This window comes from Cebus imitator, unplaced genomic scaffold, assembly GCF_001604975.1.
Source record: "Cebus imitator isolate Cc_AM_T3 unplaced genomic scaffold, Cebus_imitator-1.0 Scaffold134, whole genome shotgun sequence".
NCBI lineage: Eukaryota > Metazoa > Chordata > Mammalia > Primates > Cebidae > Cebus > Cebus imitator.
Window position 1 is genome coordinate 4774882 of NW_016107449.1, and position 23488 is coordinate 4798369.

Sequence of the window (23488 nt, forward strand, 5' to 3'; positions counted from 1 at the left end):
CATTCCCCACCTCCTTCGTTACATGTCAGTAACACCACCCTGCTTTTAGCCCCCTGTATCTGACCAACTTTTCCTTACCTTGGTGCCTGGGCCCTGCCACTCATGCCTGGAAGGAGACCCCAAATCCCCACTTGCATTCTTTCAGGTGCACCTTAGCTCTCTTCTCCCTCCATGATCCCTTCTCTCTTCCTGTTCTCTCCCAAGCCCCATGTCCCACCCCTCTCTGTCCATAGCTTTTTGTCTTGTTTGTCAACTCATAGTTTTCCCTAGTCTGTTTCCAGCCTCTTGAGTTCAGAGCGTTACCAGCCTTATCTTTCCACCTGGTGACTCTACCACTGTGATGCAGCAGCCACACACACAGTGCCCACTCATGTTCTCCCGCTCCCTCAGAGTTTCATCTTCACCTTAAGCATACCACACACATCCTTAAGGGGGCCATGCTAGGCATTAAAAATACAGCAGTGAACAATATATGCAGGAAGATAATAAACAAAAAGGTCACCTCTGATAGCCTGTAATGCCATGAAGGAAATCTAATAGGGGAATAGGATGAAGCTGAAGAGATGAGAGGGGTGGGCTGCCACTCAGCTCTCAGGTAGGTGTGGTGGCCTCGGGGAGGAGATGACATTTTTGTGCCACAATTTGAAAGATCTAACAGTGCAAGCCGCATGCAGACTGGGGATTAAGTGTTCCAAGTAAAGTTGGGAAGGAGCAGGTGCAAAGGCCATGAGGCAGAAGCAAGCCAGAGTGTTTGGGAGATGGAAGAAGGCCAGTGGAAATCGGGTCATCTGGGGTACGGGGTCTCTGTGGCCGGGGAAGGCTGTGAAGAGCCCCTGAGTGCAACCGCTACAGCCCGGGGTTTAGCTAGTGCCTCTCAAGTAGGGGTAGTCAGTAATTGTTTATTCTGCAGAATTAAAATGATCACCTTTCCCTCACCTTCTTCCTTATTCTGTACATTTGTCAGTGGGGCACTAAACATTGATGGTGTCTGCTTCATGTGGCTTAGAGTGAGGTGTCCCTAGACTAGGGTCAGTGATGAACCTTTTCCACCCTAGATAATGAGATATGAATAATGGTGTAGCCCATGTTCTGGCCAGGGAGAAAAGCATAGGGTGCCCTCTTCCCTTCTATACCCTCCCAGCATGAAAAGTAAGACCTTGAAGGTGCTGCCTTTAGATATGCTGCCTCACAATAAATGGAAGCATCCAGACCTTGGTGGTGACTGAAGACGCATGCCAGCCTCAGGAAATAGATGCAAAATAATTGAGTATACCATAATCCATTAGTTATCTTCTCCTACACTCTAATTTTACACATTCTTAGTATGTTATACATACGGGTCAAGTTTTATTTCATAGGATAGAAAGTCATTTGGTCAATCCCTGTTTCTCCATGTGTAAAATGAAAATAACATCTACCTTGCAGAGCTGTCAGTGAAGATTTATCAGTGAGAGAATGAGTAAAATCCTGTTAAAAGGTTCAGCGCACTGGGGGTACAGTTGAATTTTCTCTTGTTTTAAAAAATATGACCTATGTGAGCTGAATAAGAAATTTGAAGTAATGGTTTTAATTTCTAAATAAGTAAATGAAAGCTCCTTGTTCCTGTAGCACATTATGTAAATTAACACAATGAGGCTAGAGAAGAGGCAGTGTTAGAATGGTGATGTGATGATGTCTAAACTCTCTGGTAATAGGACAGACATATTTTTCATCAATTTGAGGCAAAACAGATAAATGTAATCTATAAGGAACTGGGAAGAAATAACTATTTTGTCCTTAAGAATGATGCAGCTGTTAAATTATGTATCTGCTTTGGGATTCTGTTCCTTTTATAGTTTCCTAACAAAATCGTGGCCCAGGTAGCTTGTGATGTGCTTCAGTTGCTGGTTTCCTACTGGGAGAAGCTTCAGATGTTTGAAACTGCTCTGCCTCGGAAAATGGCAGAAGTAAGTCTTTTTTTCTATAATACTAAAACATAAACATTTCCTTTTTATTGTATTTGATATTTAATTAATTATAGATTTTCAAATAATTGTTAGAAAACTGACTATTAAAGTGCCACAAGTCACTTGCTTTAAGATTAAGTTAGACTGGCTCTTCTCAGCTATGATTTCAGACACTATGTAAAGAAGCCAGCAGTGTTCCAGGCAGAGGCTTAAACTTGAGGAGTTTGAAAGGCAGGCACTACCACAACAAAGAGACCTTTTGTAGATTGGGCTTCATTCATCAAGAGCAATTTGGATGGTGCCAACAAGGAGTAGGCAGCTGGTTATGATGCCCTCCGTGAGGGGTGCAGGGGGGTGGCTGTTGTGTAAAACAGAAGTCTCTCCCAGTCTAAAGCCCTGGACCACACTTTCTGCCCTAGCGTGATTGCTGGCTGTAATGAGATTGCTACCATGATAACCTCTTGGGGGGGTAACTGGTGGGAGAGAGAGGTGGAAGGAATAGGAAGAATTGTCTCAACAGTCATATCCTGAAGGCCACTTGCATCCAAGTGTGCCTTGCCTGTACACAAGCAGGCACCTTCACTCCCATAGGTGATTTTGTGGGATAAGGCACTTCCACTATTGATTTTTATAGCTGCACTTTTAAAACATGCCCTGTTCTTTATACATCCAATGGTAACAGTTCAAGGAAATTTAATTTGTCCTTATGAAGCAATACAAGGAGAGAGAAGAAGCTATATTGACTTATATTCTCTCAGCCCTCGACAAATTTCACTGGAAAGATCACTTTATTCTCAGATACATTAAAAGGCATAAGTGATTTTTGACCTGAAGTGACCTGGAATGAATTGGAACTTTGGACATGGGAACATAAAATGCTCTGAAATGGAAAGTTGAGTTTTGGGTTGATGGTGTAATTTATCTTCTAAATGGGACTGCTTTTGAGAATGAAAGGAGTGCTGTTTATACCAGGACAGCAGGTGGAGACTTAGGGTAATTTATAATGAAATTAAATGGGAGCATTTTCATAATTATTTTGGAAAGTGTTTTTTACTTCACTGTGAAAACTGTGGAGACTGATGTTAAGAATTATGTGACTGCAGAGAGAAATAGTCTTTGCTCACCCCCCTGCCCCAATTTTTCCACCGGTAAAGTAGTGTAGAAACTAGGCGTGGCCCCATTGCCTTCTCTTAGTTTTCAAGATTACCACACAGCTGGCCCTCTGCTTAATTTCACCTTTCTCTGCCGAGTTGGCACCAAGCGGGGTTTAGTTGCAAGGCCATTGTGGGACTTCTGACATAGGCTTACAACACTTTTAATGTTGTCTGCTTGATTGCGCATTTATCTTTTATGCAGATCCTTGTGGCCACAATTGCTTTTCTTTTACCAAGTGCAGAGTACTCCTCAGTGGAAACAGACAAGAAGGTAGGTGGCACATGAGTTAAGATTTTCCTAGAGTTTTTAAAAATTTTAATGTAAGGTAGAATGATAAACCATGTTACAACTAGTGATATCCTTTGTAATATTCCTCTGCATTGGCCTTCACAGTTTTTTCTGTGAAAATGCTATTTATTTATTTACTTACTTACCTACCTATCTAGCATCTGTATGTCCATTGAATAACTATTATATGTAGGGAAAATTGTCTTGTTTATTATTAAATGTAGTGAGGTTTCAGAGACTACAGCATAAGTTACTGCTCATGTTCTTCTTCCAGTTTATTGTGTCCTTGCTACTCTGTCTCTTGGACTGGTGCATGGCATTGCCCATGAGTGTCCTTCTCCACCCAGTGTCCACGGCGGTCCTAGAGGAGCAGCACTCGGCCAGAGCCCCCTTGCTGGATTATATCTACAGGGTAAGTCTCCACCTGGGCCTGGGGGAATGGAGCGTGGGTTTATATGCCAGAGAATCACCAAAATATGTTTTATGCATGTACTTATATATATTGACCTTTTGAAAAGAATTTATGGTGACTTAAACTTTTTCTTAAAAAGTAAATAACTGGCCAGGTGTGGTGGCTCATGCCTGTAATCCTAGCACTTTGGGAGGCCGAGGCGGGCAGATCACAGGTCAAGAGATCAAGACCATCCTGGCCAACCAACATGGTGAAACCCCGTCTCTAGTGTACTAAAAATACAAAAATTAGCTGGGCATGGTGGCGTGCACCTGTAATCCCAGCTACTTGGGAGGCTGAGGCAGGAAAATTGCTTGAACCTGGGAGGCGGAGGTTTCAGTGAACCAAGATCGTGCCACTGCACTCCAGCCTGGTGCCTGGCAACAGAGCAAGACTCTGTCTCAAAAAAAAAGTAAATAACTTAAGGACTGAAAGCAGAACAGAACAGCTACAAAGAAGCAGTGTTTACCAAGGTAAAGATGTGTGCATTATATATGACTGTCATCTTTAATCTTTAAACAACCTTAGTTTGCTCAGAATTCTTCAATTTTCATGGAACATGGTCTGTGTCTACTTAATTTAAAAAAGAACTGTTCACATTATAGGGTTATCTACATTCATTTTTTTCCCTAGGGCAAATAGCTTCTTTTAAAAAAATTAATTTGCTTTTATTGTTGGATATTAGATGTACATATTTTCAGGGTACATTTGATGATTTGATACATTTACATAATAAAATCAGGATAATTGGGATGTCTATCTTAAATATTTATCTTTATGCTAGGGACACTGGAATTATTCTCTTCTAGCTATTTTGAAATGTACAGCTGATTAATGTTAACTATAGTCACCCTATTGTCTTATTTCTTTTATCTGACTGTATATTTGTATACAACATTAGTTTGACAAAATCTGTTTATCAAAGGAAGAAAAAGGTTTAATGGTCTCAGTAATCATTTTGCCTCAAAAAAATCTTAAGAAATAAATTAAGGAACTATGTCAATGTCACATCAAAGTAATTAGCTTCATCATTTTTGTAGCATTTAAAATATTCTTATTTAGCCCTCCAGCCCTTACCCCCGCACAGGTACACACTGATGACTAGGTGTGGCATTTGCTCTGGGTTGCTTGTAATATCCTCTGTAATTTGTCTTAACAGTCCTCTCAAACCTTGGCTGTTTGTTTGTTTAGCATTTGCATGTCCTCTGAATAATTACTATCATGGAGGGAAAATTCTGTGGTTTATTCTTTTAGTAACAAACCTTTAATAATAAAAAAGAGTCCAAGTCACAAACTGATTACTTTTACTGCCTTATTTTTAAAAGTAGTCAGTTTTTAAAAATAAAAAATAAAAACACCTAATTGTGTTTGAAATTCTACTAAAAAGTATTTGTGTATTCTTAACTGGTTTCTTCAGTGGTCAAAGATTTTAATAACTATAGTAGGATTAATTACAGCTAGTGCTCGACTTACAACCACGATTGGTTCCAACAGACTGGTCGTAACACGATTTGGTTGTAAGTTGAGTAGGCTATATGCACGTGGAGATGGTAGTGCTGCCGGAAGCTGGTCCGCACTGCCGTACGACCAGCTGGGCAACGTTTGCGCTGCCAGACGTGGAGCAGTCGTAGCTAGCGATTGTGGTTGTAAAGTCGAATGGTCATAAGTTGCATGGGTCGTAAGTCGATCAACACCTGTAGATACTTCTGTTATTTTTTTGGCTCATAAACCAGTACAGAGCTTGGTTTGGGCCAACTACATTAGCCACAATCACTTATGTAAATCTCTTTTCTGAGTTTGTTCTTTTCTTAAAGATGTCTCTTAAAATTGCCTTACCAATATAAAAGCTACCTCATGGTAAACATAATTAATAAATTTACTAAATAACTGGGATTTTCTTGTATTTTAAAAGTAAACTTTTAATTGAAGTATAATATGCTTGCAGAAAGCTGCATTAGTCTGTAAGTGAAAGCTTGATGAATTTTTACCAAGTGAGCATGCCTATAAAATCAGAGCCCAGATCAGGAAACAGAACATTCCTGTCACCCTAGAAGCCTTCTCTGTGCCTCCTCCTAGTCACTGGCCTGATTCACATGTCCAGGGATAGCCACTATCCTGTGTAACAGAGCAAAGTAGTTTTGCCTGTTTTGAACTTTATGCAAATTGAATCATAGAGTATGTCCTCTTGTGTCTGACATATTTTGCTCAACATTATTTTTGAGTGATTTATTCAAACTGTTGTGAATGTTTGTAGATTTTTAACTCTTAGTGGTATATAGTATTACACAGAATAAACTATAATATATCCATTTTACTGTTCATAGACATTTGGGTAGTTTAGAGTTTTAGACCAATAAAATGTGAATATTGAAGGTTTTTTGTGCAAATACATATGCATTTCTGTTGGGTGTATACCTAGGAGTGAAGTTGCTAGAGTACATGTATTCTGCCTTAGTAGTGAACACCAAATAATTTTCCCAAGTAGTTGTGCTAGTTTACACGTAACATGTGACTTTCATGTGCATTTCCTACATTTATTGCATTTTGGCTACTAGAAATTAATTATCTCAGTGATTGCAGCACAATTTTTACATTAATAAGAGAGCTGCCATAAGGATTTTCCTATACTGCATTTTTTTTTTTTCTAGAAAGAGGACATATTCAAGTGGTTGCCCTGACAAGTATAATTCTTGGTACTTTGTAGCTGTGTACAAAGGGTACCTGACCACAAGGCCTCTTGCCATGTCAGCAAACCAAAGCTGGTCATCTAAAAGTGAATTTACTTTACAGAAATATATTTAACCCAATAGTGTTTTCTTATTTTCTCAAGTATTACCTTGATTCTTATAAAAGTCATTGTTTTGAGTTTATTATCTTGAATTTATGATTAAAAAGGGAAATCAGTTACAATTATTACCTCATTTATGCATTTGGCATATTCAAGATGATTTGTGTTTGCATGTTTTATATAAGTACAAAAGCTCAAACGAGTAGATAGATCTTTAATCAACTGCAATTTGTAAAAAACCAGTGAATTCTCAGGAAACTAATCTTGTGACAGTAAGAATAATTTAAAAATTGTATTAAGTTAGCCCTTATAATTCATGGAGTCATGAGTAATACTGATTTAAACTCATGACTGGTCATAACATGCACTAATGGCCTCTGCTTGTTGTGCTCATTCCACCCTCCACCGCGGTTGGCCCATCCCACCCCTACCCTTCGTCTCCTGATTAGTTCCTCCTACCTGTGTTGCCTTTGGTGGACAGGAGGAGGACTTAGGTGTGTGCAATCACACAGAATGTGGACAAGAACTTTTTAACTTTTACTTTTTTTTTGCCTTGAAACATGTTTCTTGGCATTGACATGAAAGAAGCAAAATAAATTTGCTAATAGCAAGAAGTATTTAAGAATGGAAATAAGCAATGTTTTCAAGTCTTACCAAGCAGGAGTCCTAGCTGCTAAGCACTACAGTAGTTCTGACAGATTGTCAGAAGACATGAGGTAGGGAGTATCCATGGTGCACATGGCCTCTGTTTTCACAGGTTCTGCACTGCTGTGTGTGTGGCTCGAGCACGTACACCCAACAGAGTCACTACACGCTGACCCTGGCTGACTTGTCATCCACGGATTATGACCCCTTCCTGCCACTGGCAAATGTGAAGAGCTCTGAGCCAGTCCAGTGTCACACGTCGGCAGAATTGGGTAACCTGCTGACTGTTGAAGAGGGTGAGTATTCTTTCAAGTATGAAATCTTGTGGGGAGGAAAAAGAAGGATTTAGCCTTTTGTTCATGCTTCCTGTACTATTTTTTTTTAATCTAGTTGATAAAGTTGAAATCCTAGTTCCTGGAGTCCTCTGTGATGGCAAATTGTGCCTTGTTTCTTCTTTTTTTTTTTTCTATTTTTTTTTTCTCCTCTTCTTTGTTTTCCCATTTTAGTAATTCGAATGGTTTTTGTATTATTGAAGACATGTATGTCTCAGATCCATGGAACTCGCAAGAAAAGGCTCATTTTCTATCCTCAAGAAGCCTTACATCTAATGGAAAACACACAGTGAAGTCCAAAAGGACTCATTGTGGACTGGTAGGTAGCACCATGAGGGCTTTCCGTAGAGAAGGACTTAAGCCAGATTTAGCTGGTTGGGCAGGTGTTGAAAGGAGGTCATAGATTGTTCCCAGTTAGGAGAACATCATAAAAAGAGATGGAAATTTACATCTTACAGTTTTAGATTTGCTCTGCTCATAGCAGAGAGTCCTTTTGTTAGCATATGGGAATTGTCAGACTTAGAGCCTGCTGTATTTCTTACTTGAGCACCCCTCTCCCCAGAATAAGAGCCCAGTTTTGGGCCTTGGAATGGGAGTCAGAATGTGGGTGCATCGTCTATGCATATGATAAAATTGCATAGGACCAAACACACACACACAAATGCATGCATGTAAAACTGGTGAGCACTGAATAATATAGATGGATTGTATCAATGTCAATTTGCTGCCTGTGATATTGTCCTATAGATATGTAAGATATTACCACTGAGATGAAGGGTATTTGAGGTCTATGTATTATTGCTTACAACTACATGTGAATCTTCAGTTGTCTCAACACCAAAAATTAAAAGAAGGCCAAACACAGTGGCTCCCACCTGTAATCCCATCACCTTGGGAGGCCAAAGCTAGTGGATCACTTGAGTCTGTGAAGTCAAGGCTGTTGTGATCAGCGCCACTGCACTCCAGCTTTAGCAACAGAGTAAGACCCTATTTAAACAAACAAACAAACAAAAATTTTAAAGAGATGTAGGTGTGAAGTGTTAGATGATCTGTGAAAATTTTAAGGACTTTATAAGTTAAAAACTAGGCCCAAGACTAGAACCTTGTGGGTAAAAACATCCTTAAGGACAACAGACTGAGGGAATGTCACCAGGAAAGCAAAGTCAGTGAAGTGGAAAAAGGACCAAGAAAGACTCATTTCTGGCAAGTCAAGGAAGAAAGCAGTTAAGAAGTTGAGAAAGGCCAGCAGTGCTAGTTGCTTCAGAAAGCTTAGGGAAGATGAGAATGAAACAGCTGTTTTATTTCCCAACTAGGTGTTCGGTGGTAGGTTTTCCCAGAGCGCTTTTACCAGAGTGGTGGGTCCAGCCAGATAAAATGAGCAGGTGACCTGTGCAGTGACCACTCAGATCCCTGAATCAGACTCCCTTTTGTGAGTCCCTTTGTAGAAGGAGGAAGGCAGCAGGCAGTGGCCAGGTGAGGGAGGACGCAAGGTGCAGGGGTATGCTTGCAGTGCTGCAGAGTCGAGCAGGGTTCAAGCCAACATGAAGGGGAAGGTGTGATGAGGAAGAAGAATACAGGACTGAGGGTGACAGTCATGAGCAAGGGCTTAGAATCTAGCAGTCCTGATTTAGATGAGCAAACTGAGGTTAAGGGATATTCCCAGGGATGTGGACAAGTCAGAAGTAAGAAAGGGAGGTGGAATTTGAACCTAAGATTTAATGACCAAGTTCCTAAAATATATTATTTACTCTGAGATTTTTGCCATGGAGTAGACTAAACACTCTTGTTTTGAGTTGTGTTGGTGGTGGATGGTACATGGTTCATTTTCACATTGTTCTCTTGACTTGTTCTCCATTTATTTAATCATTTAATTGTTTATTTCTGGAGCTCCACTATCTGTTAACTGCAGTGTCTGCTTGACTTTTTCCCCCATGATGATAAATTATTTTTATTCAGTAATTGAAATAACTCTTAATCCATTTCTTTTGTTGTTTTCTACTGTAAGTTCATGTGTTATAATAAAATTAACTTATTTTTTCCTAGAGTCATTAATTTATATTTACCCTACATGAATATATCCCTAAAACATGGCTATCTCTAAAATAGGTTCACCATTTATTATGAGTTGTCACTTAAAAATAGCAGAAGATAGGCCAGGTACGGTGGTTCACGCCTGTAATCTCAGCACTTTGGGAGGCCTAGGCGGACAGATCAAAAGGTGAAGAGATCGAGACCATCCTGGCCAACATGTTGAAACCCTGTCTCTACTAAAAATACAAAAATTAATTGGGTGTGGTGGTGTGCACCTGTAGTCCCAGGTACTCGGGAGGCTGAGGCAGGAGAATTGCTTGAACCCGGAAGACGGAGGTTGCAGTGAGCCGAGATCATGCCACTGCACTCCAGCCTGGGTGACAGAGCAAGACGCTGTCTCAAAAAAAAAAAAAAAAAAATAGCAGAAGATAAATAGGTTATTGAAAAAGGGAAAACCTAAAAATACACATTTAAATTCTGGTACCATTTTTCTTTCAGTGTACAGTACTCTTTTACCTGAATATTTGTTCTCCAGAAAACCTCAGGAGCTGATGCAAACATTCCCAAGATAGTTCTAAAGTGCTAAAAATAATTGCTTAAATTTCTATGACAAACGAGTTTTTAAAATTCACTGACATATTAACTAAGCAAATCGGCAGGATGATTAAAAACATAGTGGTGTGGGCCAGGCGAAGTGGCTCACACCTGTAATCCGAGCACTTTGGGAGGCTATGGCAGGCGGATTATGAAGTCAGGAGATCAAGACCATCCTGGCCAACATGATGAAACCCTGTCTCTACTAAAAATACAAAAATTAGCCAGGTGTGGTAGCGAGCACCTGTAATCCCAGCTACCCAGGAGGCTGAGGCAGGAGAACTGCTTGAACCCAGGAGGCGGAGGTTGCAGTGAGCTGAGATCGCACCACTGTGCTCCAACCTGGTGACGGAGTGAGATTCCATCTCAAAAAATGTCTCTTAGGAGAAATACCTAATGTAGGTGACAGATTGATGAGTGCAGCAAACCACCATGGCATGTGTATACCTGTGTAACAAACCTGCACATTCTGCACATGTACCCCAGAACTTAAAGTATAATTAAAAAAAAAAAAAAAACACATTGGTGTGCACATACTTGGTAAGTGGATACGTCATATAGAGAGTGAAAATAAAAAATAAAGGTGATAGTTTAGATATTTTAGGTTAAGCAAGAAAGAGCTCACATTCAAGGGTATTTTTTTTCATTCGGTGTCATACTTCATCATGCGTGTCATCCATAACAAAACTGTCTGTGGTCAGGGTAATGTTTCTGACAAACAGTATTACATTTTAATCTATTATTTCCAGTGATTCTTTCATAGGTCACTACCTACTCTTTGATGTAATTACTACTTTCAAATAAAGTTACAAGCAAAAGACAACGTTCACCTATCCACAGCTGAGGTGGCTGCTGAACCAGCTCAAAAGAAAGCCATTAATGGCAGACATGTGTGCCCAGGTTGCTCATCGTTAGTACCTAACTGCTAAAAAGAAGGGGAGGAACTTGTGCAAAGGAAAGTTAAAGGACCTCTCTATAAATTTAGAAAAACAAAGATATTTGGAATCTTTTTTTTTTTAAAATCTGTTATTTAGTATATGGGGATTGTCAGGACTTAGAGCCTGCTGTATTTCTTACTAAGCCTGTGGAATTAATGAACTTGTTTTTCCATAAATGTGGTCCAGAGTTTCTCTTTATTTTTCAGGGAACCCACAGGTAGTTGATTCAGCAAAATCTGCCAGGGAAGGATGATTATTATTTCATAAATATTCCTTTTCCTTACTTTTCAGGATCAGAGAGATTTGGGGTTTTTATTGAATGTGACATGATTTATGATTTGATTAGTGTGACTCCAGGTTAGTTTCCTACTATAAAATTCAGATTCATTCACAAAGTACACATTTATCTTTACCTTAAATTGAAAGCACAACCTATGTGAAGAAGTAACCTATGTATAAAAGTAGAGAAAAGATGATTTTCAAGTTGTTGCTTTCTGCCTTGGGCCTCTGTCAGTTTGGACCCTTATTGTAGAGTTTTATAGCCAGTTCTGCCATGTCATCACTACAGAGTTTCACTTTTGAACTCATGAATTCCCCACTTGCTTCACATTTGCTGTTTGGGCCATTACTGTTTCTGAGCTTGGACATTAAATTTTATACTTGTGTGGAAATTACATACACTTGTACTAGGGTTGGGGAAAAGGAGACAGATGTAGATTACCTCCTTTGCTTCTAAAAAGTGGGTTTTTTGGCATGAAATTTTATTTTGCATTATTGAATCCAAATGAATTCTTGTTCATTGAAAAGAAAAAATTAAGAAATCCAAGAAACCTGAGGACAGTCTTGTTCTCCTCAGACATTACACAGAATTTCTTAGGTTCTGGCATTTGATTGTTTCTTTCTAGGATTTACATGTCATAAAATTGATGTGTTATAAATAAGTTAGCAGGATTTTTTTATGTCTAAGGGGGAGGGTTTTTAGCATGAAAAAGCATATTTATAGGTTTTTTTGGTCTTAATTTTTGGTTTCTCATGTGAATTTAGAACTGGGTATTTCTTAATAAAGCTTTAAGTTCAATGTATAAATCTTAGTTTATTTAAACATCTGGTGAATATTTCATTAAAATTAAAAGGTTTCATTTGTTCTAAGATTAATGCATCATGCTTTTATGAATTTGGCAGATTAAAATTTCCCTAACTACTCTCAAGCTTAAGTAGTCATTTAAATCCCTACTTATGGACCTAGTTGATCTGCTTCTCTCTTATACCTCATTTTGCAAGGCCCACTTAGTAAACTGTTGTCAGTCTTTCTATACATTTGGAATATTAAGATTTTTGCAAATCACTTGGGCATTTAATCATCAGTTACAAATTTAGTTAAAACCTCCTATGTATTTCTATAAATTTGTTAATGTCACATTCTATTAAATATTTAAAGTACCCTAACAAGACATAAATTGTCACAATGATTATTAAGCAAATTGTTTAATATGTATTTAAGCAGTCACAAGCTTAATTCAGTTTCTTATCAGGTCTACCTTTACCTCACTGACTGGGCAAGGTCACCTCTGGCCTACTGTCCTACCGTCCAGCCACCTCTCTACTACATGTTTTGTCCTCCTCACCAGAGCTCTCTCATCTGTCAACTCTTTATGGACTGAGACATTTTCCTTTTGTTTTTGTTTTTGCTGTGTCTACAGATTTTTAGACATCCCTATATTTATCTGAGTTGACTCTTTCAGCCATCTATTTAAATTGTACTTTTAAATTAAAATATAATTAGTGTCAAAAAAGGAAATAGATGAAAAAAATTTTAGACTAAAAAAGTGAAACATTCTAAGTTCAGAGTGAAACCTGGTGGTGTTCAGTTTTTGGTTTTGTTTTTAATTTTTGTTTTAGTGTTGCGGGTACATGTGCAAGTTTGTTATGTGGATATATTGCGTAATGCTCAGGTTTAGGATATGAATGATCCTATCACCCAAGTACTGAGCATAGTACTCAACAGTTAGTTTTTCAGCCCTTGGCCTCCTCCCTCCAACCCCCTCTAGTAGCTCTCAGTGTATATTATTCCCATCTTTATATCCATGAGTACCCAATGTTTAGCTCCCCCTTACAAGTGATAACATGTAGTATTTGGTTTTCTGTTCCTGTGCTAATTTGCTTAGGATAATGGGTTCCAGCTGCCAGAACATGATTTCATTCTTTTTATGGCTGTATATTATTCTACAGATTATATGTACCACCTTTTCTTTATCCAATCTCCCGTTAATGGGCACCTAGGTTCGTTCCATGTCTTTGCTACAGTGAACAGTGCTACAGTGAACATTTAAGTGCATGTGTCTTTGGTAGAATGATTTATTTTCTTTGGGTTATATACCCAGTAATGGTATTACTGGGTCAATGGTAGTTCTGTTTTAAGTTCTTCGAAAAATCTCCAAACTGCTTTCCACAGTGGCTGAACTAATTTACATTCCCACCTAACAATGTGTAAGTGTTCCCTTTTCTCTAAAGCCTCACCAGCATCTGTTGTTTTTTGACTTTTTATTTTTATTTTTATACTTCAAGTTGTGGGGTACACGTGGAGAATGTGCAGGTTTGTTACACAGGTATACATGTGCCATGGTGGTTGGCTGCATCCATTACCCCATCCATCATCTACATTAGGTATTTCTCTTAATGCGATCCCTCCTGTAGGCCGCCACTCCCCAACAATCCCTGGTGTGTGATGTTCCCCTCCCTGTGTTTATGTGTTCTCATTGTTCAACTCCCACTTATGAATGAAAACATGCGGTGTTTGTTTTCTGTTCTTGTGTTAGTTTGCTGAGAATTATGGTTTCCAGCTTCATCCATGTCCCTGTAAAGGACATGAACTCATCCTTTTCTTATGGCTTCATAGTATTCCATGGTGTATATGTGCCACATTTTCTTTATCCAGTCTATCATTGATGGACATTTGGGTTGGTTCCAAGTCTTTGCTATGGTGAACAGTGCTGCAATAAGAATACATATGCATGTGTCTTTATAATAGAACGATTTATAATTTTTGGGATATATACCCAGTAACAGTATTACTGGGTCAAATTCTTTGGGTATATACCCAGTAATGGCATTACTGGTGAAATTTCTAGTTCTAGATCCTTGAGGAATCGTCACACTTTTCTTCACATTAGCTGAACCAATTTACACCCCCACCGTAGACATTCTGACTGATGTGAGATGATATCTCATTATGATTTTGATTTGCATTTCCCTGATGATTAGCAATGCTGAGTAGTTTTTCATATGTTTGTTGGCTGCTTATATGTCTTCTTTTGAGAACTGTATGTTCATATCCTTTTTTCACTTTTGACGGGGGTGTTTTTGGGGGGAAGTTGAATTAAGACTCCTTATAGATTCTGGATATTAGAACTTTATCAGATGCAGTTCATAAATATTTTCTCCCACAGGTAATCTGTGTACCATGATGGTACACAGATTTTTTCTTTTGCTGTGCAGAAGCTTTTTAGTTTAATTAGGTCCCACTTGTAAATTTTTGTTTTTGTTGCAATTGCTGTTGAAGAGTTTATTATAAATTGTTTCCCAAGCCCAGTGTCCACATTGTGTTTCCTAGATATTCTTCTAGGATTCTTATAGTTTGAGGTCTTACATTTAAATCTGTAATCCATCATGAGTTAATTTTTTTACATGGTGAAAAGTAAGAGTAGTTTTATTCTTCTGCGTATAGCTAGTCAGCTATCCCAGCAATATTTATTGAAAAGGGAGTCCTTTCTCTGTTGCTTGTTTTTGCCAAACTTGTTGAAGATCAGATAGTGGTAGGTGTGTGGCTTTATTTCTGTGTTCTCTACTCTTTCCCAGCGGTCTATGGATCTCTTTTTGTACCAGTACCATGCTGTTTTGGTTACTATCGCCTTTGAAATTGGGTATGAAATTGGGTAATGTGACGCCTTCAGCTTTGTTCTTTTTGTTTAGGATTATTTCAACTGTTTAGGCTCTTCTTGGTTCCACATTAATTTAATTTTTTTTTCTAATTCTGTGAAAAATGATGTTGGTAGTTTGATAGGAATAGTATTGAATCTGTAAATTGCTTTGGACAGTATGGTCATTTCAACAATATTGATTCTTCCAGTCCATGAGCATGGAATGTTTTTCCATCTGTTTGTGTCATCTGTGATTCCTTTCAGCAGTGTTTCGTAGTATTCTTTGTAGAGCTCTTCCTTTTCCTTGGCTGAATGTATTCCTAGGTATTTTATTTATTGTGTGTGGCTATGATAAATGGAATTGCATTCTTGATTTGGTTCTCAGCTTGAACATTATTGGTATATAGAAATGTTAGTGAATGTTGTACATTGACTTTGTATCCTGAAACATTACTAAAATTATCTGTCAGTTCCAGGGGGCTTTGATGAAGTCTTCAGGGTTTTCTAGGTATAGGATTATATTGTTCACAAAGAGAAGGTTTGACTTCTTTTCCTATTTAGATGCCGTTTATTTCTTTCTCTTGCCCGATTGCTCTGGCAAGAACTTTAAGTACTGTGTTGAATAGGAGTGGTGAGAGTGTGCATGCTTGTATTGTTCCAGTTCTCAAGGACAATGCTCCTAGCTTTTGCATTTTCAATATGATGTTGGCTGTAGATTTTTCTTAGATGGGTCTTATTATTTTGAGGTATGTTCCTTCAGTGCCTAGTTTGTTGAGGGTTTTTATCATGAAGATACATTTGTTGAGAACTTTCCTTGCATCTATTGAGATAGTCATATGGTTTTTTCTTCCAATTCTGTTTATGTGGTGAATCTCGTTTGTTGATTTGCATATGTTAAACCAACCATGCATCCCAGGAATGAAACCTACTTGATGGGGGTGAATTAATTTTTGATGTGCTGTTGGATTTGGTTTCCTAGTATTTTGTTGAGGATTTGTTGTTCTTATTTAAAAGAGTTTCTTCAAAAATAACTAATGCCCTATAATGTGCTTACCATGGACCAGACATTATTTGAAGCATTTCTATATTAACTCATTTAAACCTCGCTGTTAATTTGATAGGCACTGTTGTCATCCCTTTTTACAGATGAGAAAACTCAGGCATGGTGAGATTAAGTTACTGACCAAGGTTACATAGTAAGCACAGAACCTAGATTTGTATCCCGCTAGGATACAAATCCTGCCTCCTGAATCCAAGAGTTTTTGAATACAATAGGATGGACTAGATCAAATACATATGTATTAGTTTTCTGTTGCTACTGTAACAAATTACCAGACTAATTTAAGAAAGTTTGGGACTGTTGATCAATATGGGTCATATGTTCTGTGTGTCTGTTTGTAATGTCTTTCTATATGTATTTTTCTCCTGTCTGTGTAAAGAAGAGTGGATATAGGTATCTGTGGATGGTCCTTAAGGATCTCTTATAAGGTTGGTCTAGTGGTAATGAATTCCTTTAGTGTTTGCTTATCTGGAAAAGAGTTTATTTCTCCTTTGCTTATGAAGCTTAGTTTTGCAAGATATGAAATTCTTGGTCAGAATTTCTTTAAAAAAAAAAATTCCGGCCGGGCGCGGTGGCCCACGCCTGTAATCCCAGCACTTTGGGAGGCCGAGGCAGGTGGATCACGAGGTCAAGAGATCGAGACCATCCTGGTCAACATGGTAAAACCCTGTCTCTACTAAAACTACAAAAAATTAGCTGGGCATGGTGGCGCGTGCCTGTAATCCCAGCTACTCAGGAGGCTGAGGCAGGAGAATTGCNGCGGTGGCTCAACCCTGTAATCCCAGCACTTTGGGAGGCCGAGGCGGGTGGATCACGAGGTCAAGAGATCGAGACCATCCTGGTCAACATGGTGAAACCCCATCTCTACTAAAACTACAAAAAATTAGCTGGGCATGGTGGCGCGTGCCTGTAATCCCAGCTACTCAGGAGGCTGAGGCAGGAGAATTGCCTGAACCTAGGAGGCGGAGGTTGCAGTGAGCCGAGATTGTGCCATTGCACTCCAGCCTGGGTAACAAGAGTGAAACTCTGTCTCAAAAAAAAAAAAAAATACCGAAAGTAGGCCACCAATCTTTCCTGGCTTATAAGGTTTCTGCTGAGAAGTCCCCTGTTAACTTGATGGGGCTCCCTTTGTATGTGTTCAAGCCTCTTTCTCTAGCTTCCTTTAACATTTTTCTTTACTGTTGATTTTGGAAAGTCTGGTGACTACATGGTATCTGGCAGATGGTCTCTGGATTTTTGTATCTGGATGTCTACCTTTCTAGATAGATAGGGAAATTTTCTTGAATTTTTCCCTGAAATATGTTTTCCAAGATTTACTTTCTCACCTTCTCTCTCAGGAATGCCAGTAATTTGTACATTTGGTTGCTTTACATAATCCCATATTCCTTGAATACTTTGTTTAGTTTTTAAAATTATTTTTACTTTTTTTTTAATCTGACTGAGTTAGTTCCAAAGAACAATTCTCCTGCCCTGAAATTCTTCTGCTTGGTTCAATTTATTTATAATGCTTTTGATTGTATTCTGAAAATTTTTAAGTGAGTTTTTTCATTCCAAGAGCTCTGATTAATTTCTTTTAAAGGTATTCATCTCTCCCTTCATATTCTGGATTTCTTTCAGATATTTCTTTGTGTTGATTTTCAACCTTGTTTTGGATCTCATTGGGCTTCCTTGCAGTCAATGCCTTGAATTCTTTATTACCATTTCTGAGTTTTCATTTTGGTTAGGGACCATTTCTTGAGCACTACTGTGATACCTTGGTGGTGTCACTATATTCAGATTTTTCATGGTGCTAGAATTCTTGCACTGGATCCTTCTCATCTACAGATGCTGGCATTTCTAATTTTTGAAATTATTTTCATGCATGTAGGATTTTTTTCTTTTTCTTTCTTTCCCTATAATATTATTGGTTTTCTTTATTTCTCTTTCTCCCTTCCTAGGGGATGTGACTGTAGAGTACGCTGGGTAGGGTCTTTTGACTTTGCATCTTTATTATTATTTTGCTTTAATTTTTTTTTTCTTATTTCATGAGTTTTTGAGAGACAGATGGTTTTTGGTTACATGGATGATTTCTTTAGTGGTGAATTGTGAGATTTCACCACTAAAGTGTACCCATCACCTGAGCAGTGTACAGTGTAGCAATAATTTGTCTCTTATCCTTCACCCCTTCCCCTCCCCAAGACCCCACAGTTCATTATGTCACTGTGTATGTTTATAGGTCCTCATAGCTTACCTCCCACTTATAAGAGAGAATATATGGTATTTCATTTTCCATTCTTAAGTTAATTCACTCAGAATAATGGCCTCCAATTTTGTCCAGGTTGCTGCAAAAGACATTATTTCATTACTTTTTATGACTGAGTAGTATTCTATGGTTTATGTATCCCACATTTTCTTTATCTACTCATATGTCAGGGTGCACTTAGGTTGGTTCCATATCCTTGCCATTGCAAATTGTGCTGCTATAAACATGCATGTGCATGTGTCATTTTCATGTAATGATTTCTTTTGTTTTGAGTAGATACCCAGTAGTGGGATTGCTGGATCAAATGGTCATTCTACTTTTAACATTTTAGGAATCTGCATACTGTTTTCCATAGTGTTTGTACTAATTTATAATCCCACCATCAGTGTAAAAGAATTCCCTTTTCGATACATCCATGCCAACATCTATAGTTTTTTGACTTTTTAATTATGATCATTTTTGCGTGGGTAAGGTGGTATCTCATTGTGGTTTTGATTTGCATTTCCTTGATGACTAGTAATGTTGAAAATTTTTTCACATGTTTGTTGGCTGTTTGTGTATTTTTTTTTTTTTGAGAAATGTCTATTCATGTCCTTTGTCCAGTTTTTGATGGGATCATTTATTTTATTCTTACTGATTTGAATTCCTTGTAAATTCTGGATACTAGTCCTTCATTGGATGCATAGTTTGTGAATATTTTCTCCTAATCTGTGGGTTATCTGTTTACTCTGCTGATTATTTCTTTTTCTTTTTCTTTTTCTGTTTCTTTTGCTCTGCAGAACCTTTTTAATTAGGTACCATTTATTTATTTTTGTTTGTGTTGCATTTGCTTTTGGGGTCTTAGTCATGGATTCTTTTCCTAAGCCAATGTCCAGAAGAGTTTTTCCAATATTATCTTTTATAATTTTTATGGTTTTAGGTTGTGTTAGTCAGAGTTCTCTAGAGACAGAGCTAATGGAATATTTATATATGAAAGTTTATTAAGCATTAACTCCCATGATCACAGGGTCCCACAATAGGCCATCTGCAGGCTGAGGAGCAAAAAGAGCCAGTGTGTGTTCCAGAACTGAAGAACTTGGAGTCCAATGTTTGAGGACAGGAAGTACTGAGTACAGGAGAAGGATGTAGGCTGGGAGGCTAGGCCAGTTTCTCTTTACATTTTCCTGCCTGCTTATATTCTAACCACACTGGCAGCTGATTAGATTGTACCCACCCAGATTAAGGGTGGTTCTGCCTTTTCCAGCCCACTGACACAAATCTTAATCTCTTTTGTCAACACCCTCACAAAAGAGACACACTCAGGATCAATCTAATCAAGTTGACACTCAGTATTAGCCATCACACAGGTCTTAGATTTATGTCTTTGATCTGTCTTGAGTTGATTTTTGTGTAAGGTGAGAGATAGGGATCCAGTTTCATTCTTCTACATGTGACTTGCCAGTTTTCCTAGCACTATTTCCACACTTTTATTTTGAGCTTATATTAATCATTTTGTGTTAGGCAAGTCTCTTGAAGACAGCAGATATTTGGTTGGTGTGTTTTTTTTATCCATTCTGCTGATCTGTATCTTTAAGTGGAGGATTTAGGCCATTTATATTCAATGTTTACATTGAGATGTGAGGTGCTGTTTTATTCACCATATTAGTGCTTATCTAGATACTTTTTTATTATGTTATTGTTTTGTTTTATAGGCCCTTTGAGATTTATGCTATTTTGATGCATATCGAACTCTTTGTTCAAGATTTAGAACTTGTTTTAGCATTTCTTGTAGGGCTGGTTTGCTAGTGGCAAATTCCTCAGCATTTGTTTGTCTGAAAAAGACTATTTTTCTTTCATTTATGAAGCTTAGTTTTTCAAGATACAAAATTCTTATCTGACAATTATTCTGCTTAATGAGACGAAAGACAGGACCCCAATCCCTGCTAGCTCGCAAGGTTTCTGCTGAGAAATCTGCTATTAGTCTGATAGGTTCTCTTGTATAGATTATCTGATGCTGTTGTCTCACAGCTCTTAGAATTCTTTCCTTTATGTTGACTTTAGGTTGCATGATAACTATGTGCCTTGGTGATGATCTTTTTGTAATGAATTTCCCAGGAGTTCTTTGAGCTTCCTGTATTCAGATATCTAAATCTATAGCAAAGCCAGGTAATTTTACCTCAATTATTCCCTCAAATAAGTTTTTCACACATTTGACCTTCTCTTCTTTCTCAGGAATATCAAGTATTCTTAGGTTTGGCCATTTCATGTAATCTCCATATTTGTTGGAGACTTTTTTCATTTTTTTTTAATTCCTTTTATCTTTGTTAGATTGGGTTAATTTGGAAGCCTTGTCTTTGAGCTCTGAAATTCTTTCTTCTACTTGTTCTAGTCTAGTGTTGAAACTTCTCCCCCTGCATTTTATATTTCTCTGTGTCTTTCATTTCTGCAGATTGGTTTTTCTTTATGGAAAATTTTTCATTCATATCCTGAATGAAAAAAATCTATCTCTCTGGAAAATTTTTTATTCATATCCTGAATTTTGTTTTTTAATTCTTTATGTTGCTTTTCACTGTTGTCTTTTATCTCCTTGAGTAGCTTAGTAATCAACCTTCTAAATTTTTTATCTGGTATTTCAAAGATTTCATCTTGGTTTGGATCATTGCTGGGGAGCAAGTGTGATCTTTTGAACCCTGTTTTGTCATACTACCTGTATATTCTGGTTCCTTCTCATTTGTGTAGATTGTTTCTTCAAATTGTTCTTGAATTTATTTTCTATTTGACTGTATTTATTTTTTAATTTCTTTTTCCCCCTCTTAAAGATGTGACTTTAATGTTTATAGTTTATTATAGCCTAATTTGATTTTGCTGCTTTTAGGGGTGAAGATTCTCTATGAGCTTCTTGGTTATACAGAGCCTTTGTATGCTTACTTTCTCAGATGCTGATTGTAGTGAGTACTCAGTGTGTGGGCAATTTCATTGTATACTGTGGAGTTGGAATGGCAAGGATCTCTTGAAGCTTATCTCATTCCCCCATGGCATGCACTTTTTATTTGTTTAATTTTTCCCCAGTATTCTATTTACTCTGTTGATTATCCAGGCTTCAGGCCAGTAGGGGAAGTATCCCTAGATATAAACCAGTTACAGCTAAAGCAGGTGGTTAGATACAATACCCAATGGTGGGCCAAGGCCCTAGCCCTGGTGAAGGTAGCTAGGGGATCTCTCAGTTAGATGCACTGAGTTTTATCAGGGTGAAGAGTGGGAACTAACTCAGCTCACCTGTCAGGCCAGCAAGAAAGTTATCCACCTCCCAGCCTTACTTCTATCCTAATATTTCAGCTATTCACCTCAGACAGGCACTTCTTTTCATCTGTAGGAATGAGGGATGTTGATATTCCATATAGAAAGGAATTGTGACTCTGCCTTTTGTGCAAGCCTGAACCTAGAAAGTGCTTCTCCTGTGGGGATGCAGTCACCCTGAATTGTTCCAGGAGGGCTCTCCATAGGTGCATTCATGCTGAGTTCCCATGGGAGAAGTTCTAGCTATGTCTGTGGTGGTGGACAAGGTGAGGAACGAGGACCCCTTCTCCACAGCCTTTCACAAGCATGCAGGCTGCCTGCCTGTTGGGGTAGAGGTGCAGACTTTCCCTGTGCATCCAGAACTGCAGTTGTGTCTCTGCTGCAGGAAACTTTCCACCCGCAGAAAGACGTGGGATTCAAGGTTTGCTGTACAAATGCTTTTGTCCTGTGGGGTGTTCCCTTGATGTGGTGCTCTCCCCCTTCCCCTAGGAATAGGAGTTCCTCATAGCCAGACTAAATTGATTGCTGTTGCTCTTCTGGGTCTAGCCACCCAGTAGGGCTGCCACACGCCAGGCTGGCGCTGGGAAATGTCTGCAATTGATCCAGTGATGTGACCTGTCTTCAAGTCTCCCAGGAGTGGATACCAGCAGTAGCTCTGGTGGTAGCAGGGGAGTGACGTAGACTCTGTGAGTATCCTTGGTTATAGATGTGCTTAGTGTGCTGGCTTTCTTGAATGCTGGTTTTAATTGTAGTTAACTTTCACATGGACAGGCTCAGGACCTCTGATGGCTAGAGTATTATAGGCACTGGTGATAGCTGAAGTCATGCAGCCATTTTCGCCTTCCTGGGCATAGTGTTATTCTACCTGTAGATGTAGTGGACTGCATCAGCTAGCCTCCAGCCAAGAGGTGGTGCTTGGAAGAGAGCACGAGCTGCAGTACTAGCTGTGGGATTTGAGCTGGTCCTAAATTGCCTCGGGGAATTAATATGGTTTCTGAGGCAATGGGCAGCGCTGTAGAGCTCCCACAAGTTTATGTTCTTTGTGTTAAGTTACCAGGGCGGGTACAGGTTACCAGGTAGGGATAGGGTTGAGCAGGTCTGTACTCTGACTCTTCTTAAGTGAGGCCAACCATGGCTCCTTTAAGGGTCAGGGGGTGGTTCTCAGGCAGCTGGGATAATGTTGCAGAGGGTCGTATAACTGCCTCTGCTGCACAGAAGAGTGTATAGTGGGAGTGGACAGTAGCAGGCAGCAGTAAGCCTCACCCAACTCCCATGCAGTTGGCAAGGCCGATTTCACTCCCTCAGTGTTCCATTAGCAGCACCAGGTTTAGATCCAGGCAGTTTGCACACAGAACCCAGACCTGCTCCAAACTATAAGCTTTCCCACCTGTGCCCCTCCTGTCTGCCCATGAAACAGATGTATCTGCAATGCAAGTCCCTGCCCCCTGGATTCTAGTCAAGAGAGTTCATTCCTGCTCAAGATTATATCATGAAATTCAGTTAGGAGCATCTTTCATTCTGTAACCCCTTTCTAAGGTAGTTGGCTGGCTTCCCCAAGGTCCCTGTGAGATATATTTAGGTATGGCTTCCCTTGGTCCATGCTGGGAACTGGGAATGCCTGCAAGGCATTTCCTGCTGCTACTTCTGCTTTTATGTTTCTCACCACTCCCTTAAGCAGTTCCAGCTCTGGGTACGGGTAAGGCCTTCTCCCATGGCCTGGATTTTCAGATTCCCTCATGGGGATGTGTATTCTGAAGGTAGTCTCTCCCCACTCGCACTCTGAGGATTTATAGTTTTTCACCTGTCTCATAGAGTAGACTGCAGT

General features: G+C 38.9%; 1 protein-coding gene across 7 annotated transcripts in view; it reads left to right on the forward strand.

Moving 5' to 3' along the window:
- Positions 1-23488, forward strand: part of RALGAPA2 (Ral GTPase activating protein catalytic subunit alpha 2) — a 329247-nt gene that overhangs the window by 178060 nt on the left and 127699 nt on the right. For all 7 annotated transcript variants that reach the window (XM_017541502.2, XM_017541500.2, XM_017541496.2 and 4 more), the window contains 4 exons: positions 1836-1946; positions 3303-3371; positions 3664-3801; positions 7386-7569. In XM_017541502.2, coding sequence (XP_017396991.1) covers positions 1836-1946; positions 3303-3371; positions 3664-3801; positions 7386-7569 — 502 coding nt within the window. The remainder of the gene's footprint in view (positions 1-1835; positions 1947-3302; positions 3372-3663; positions 3802-7385; positions 7570-23488) is intronic.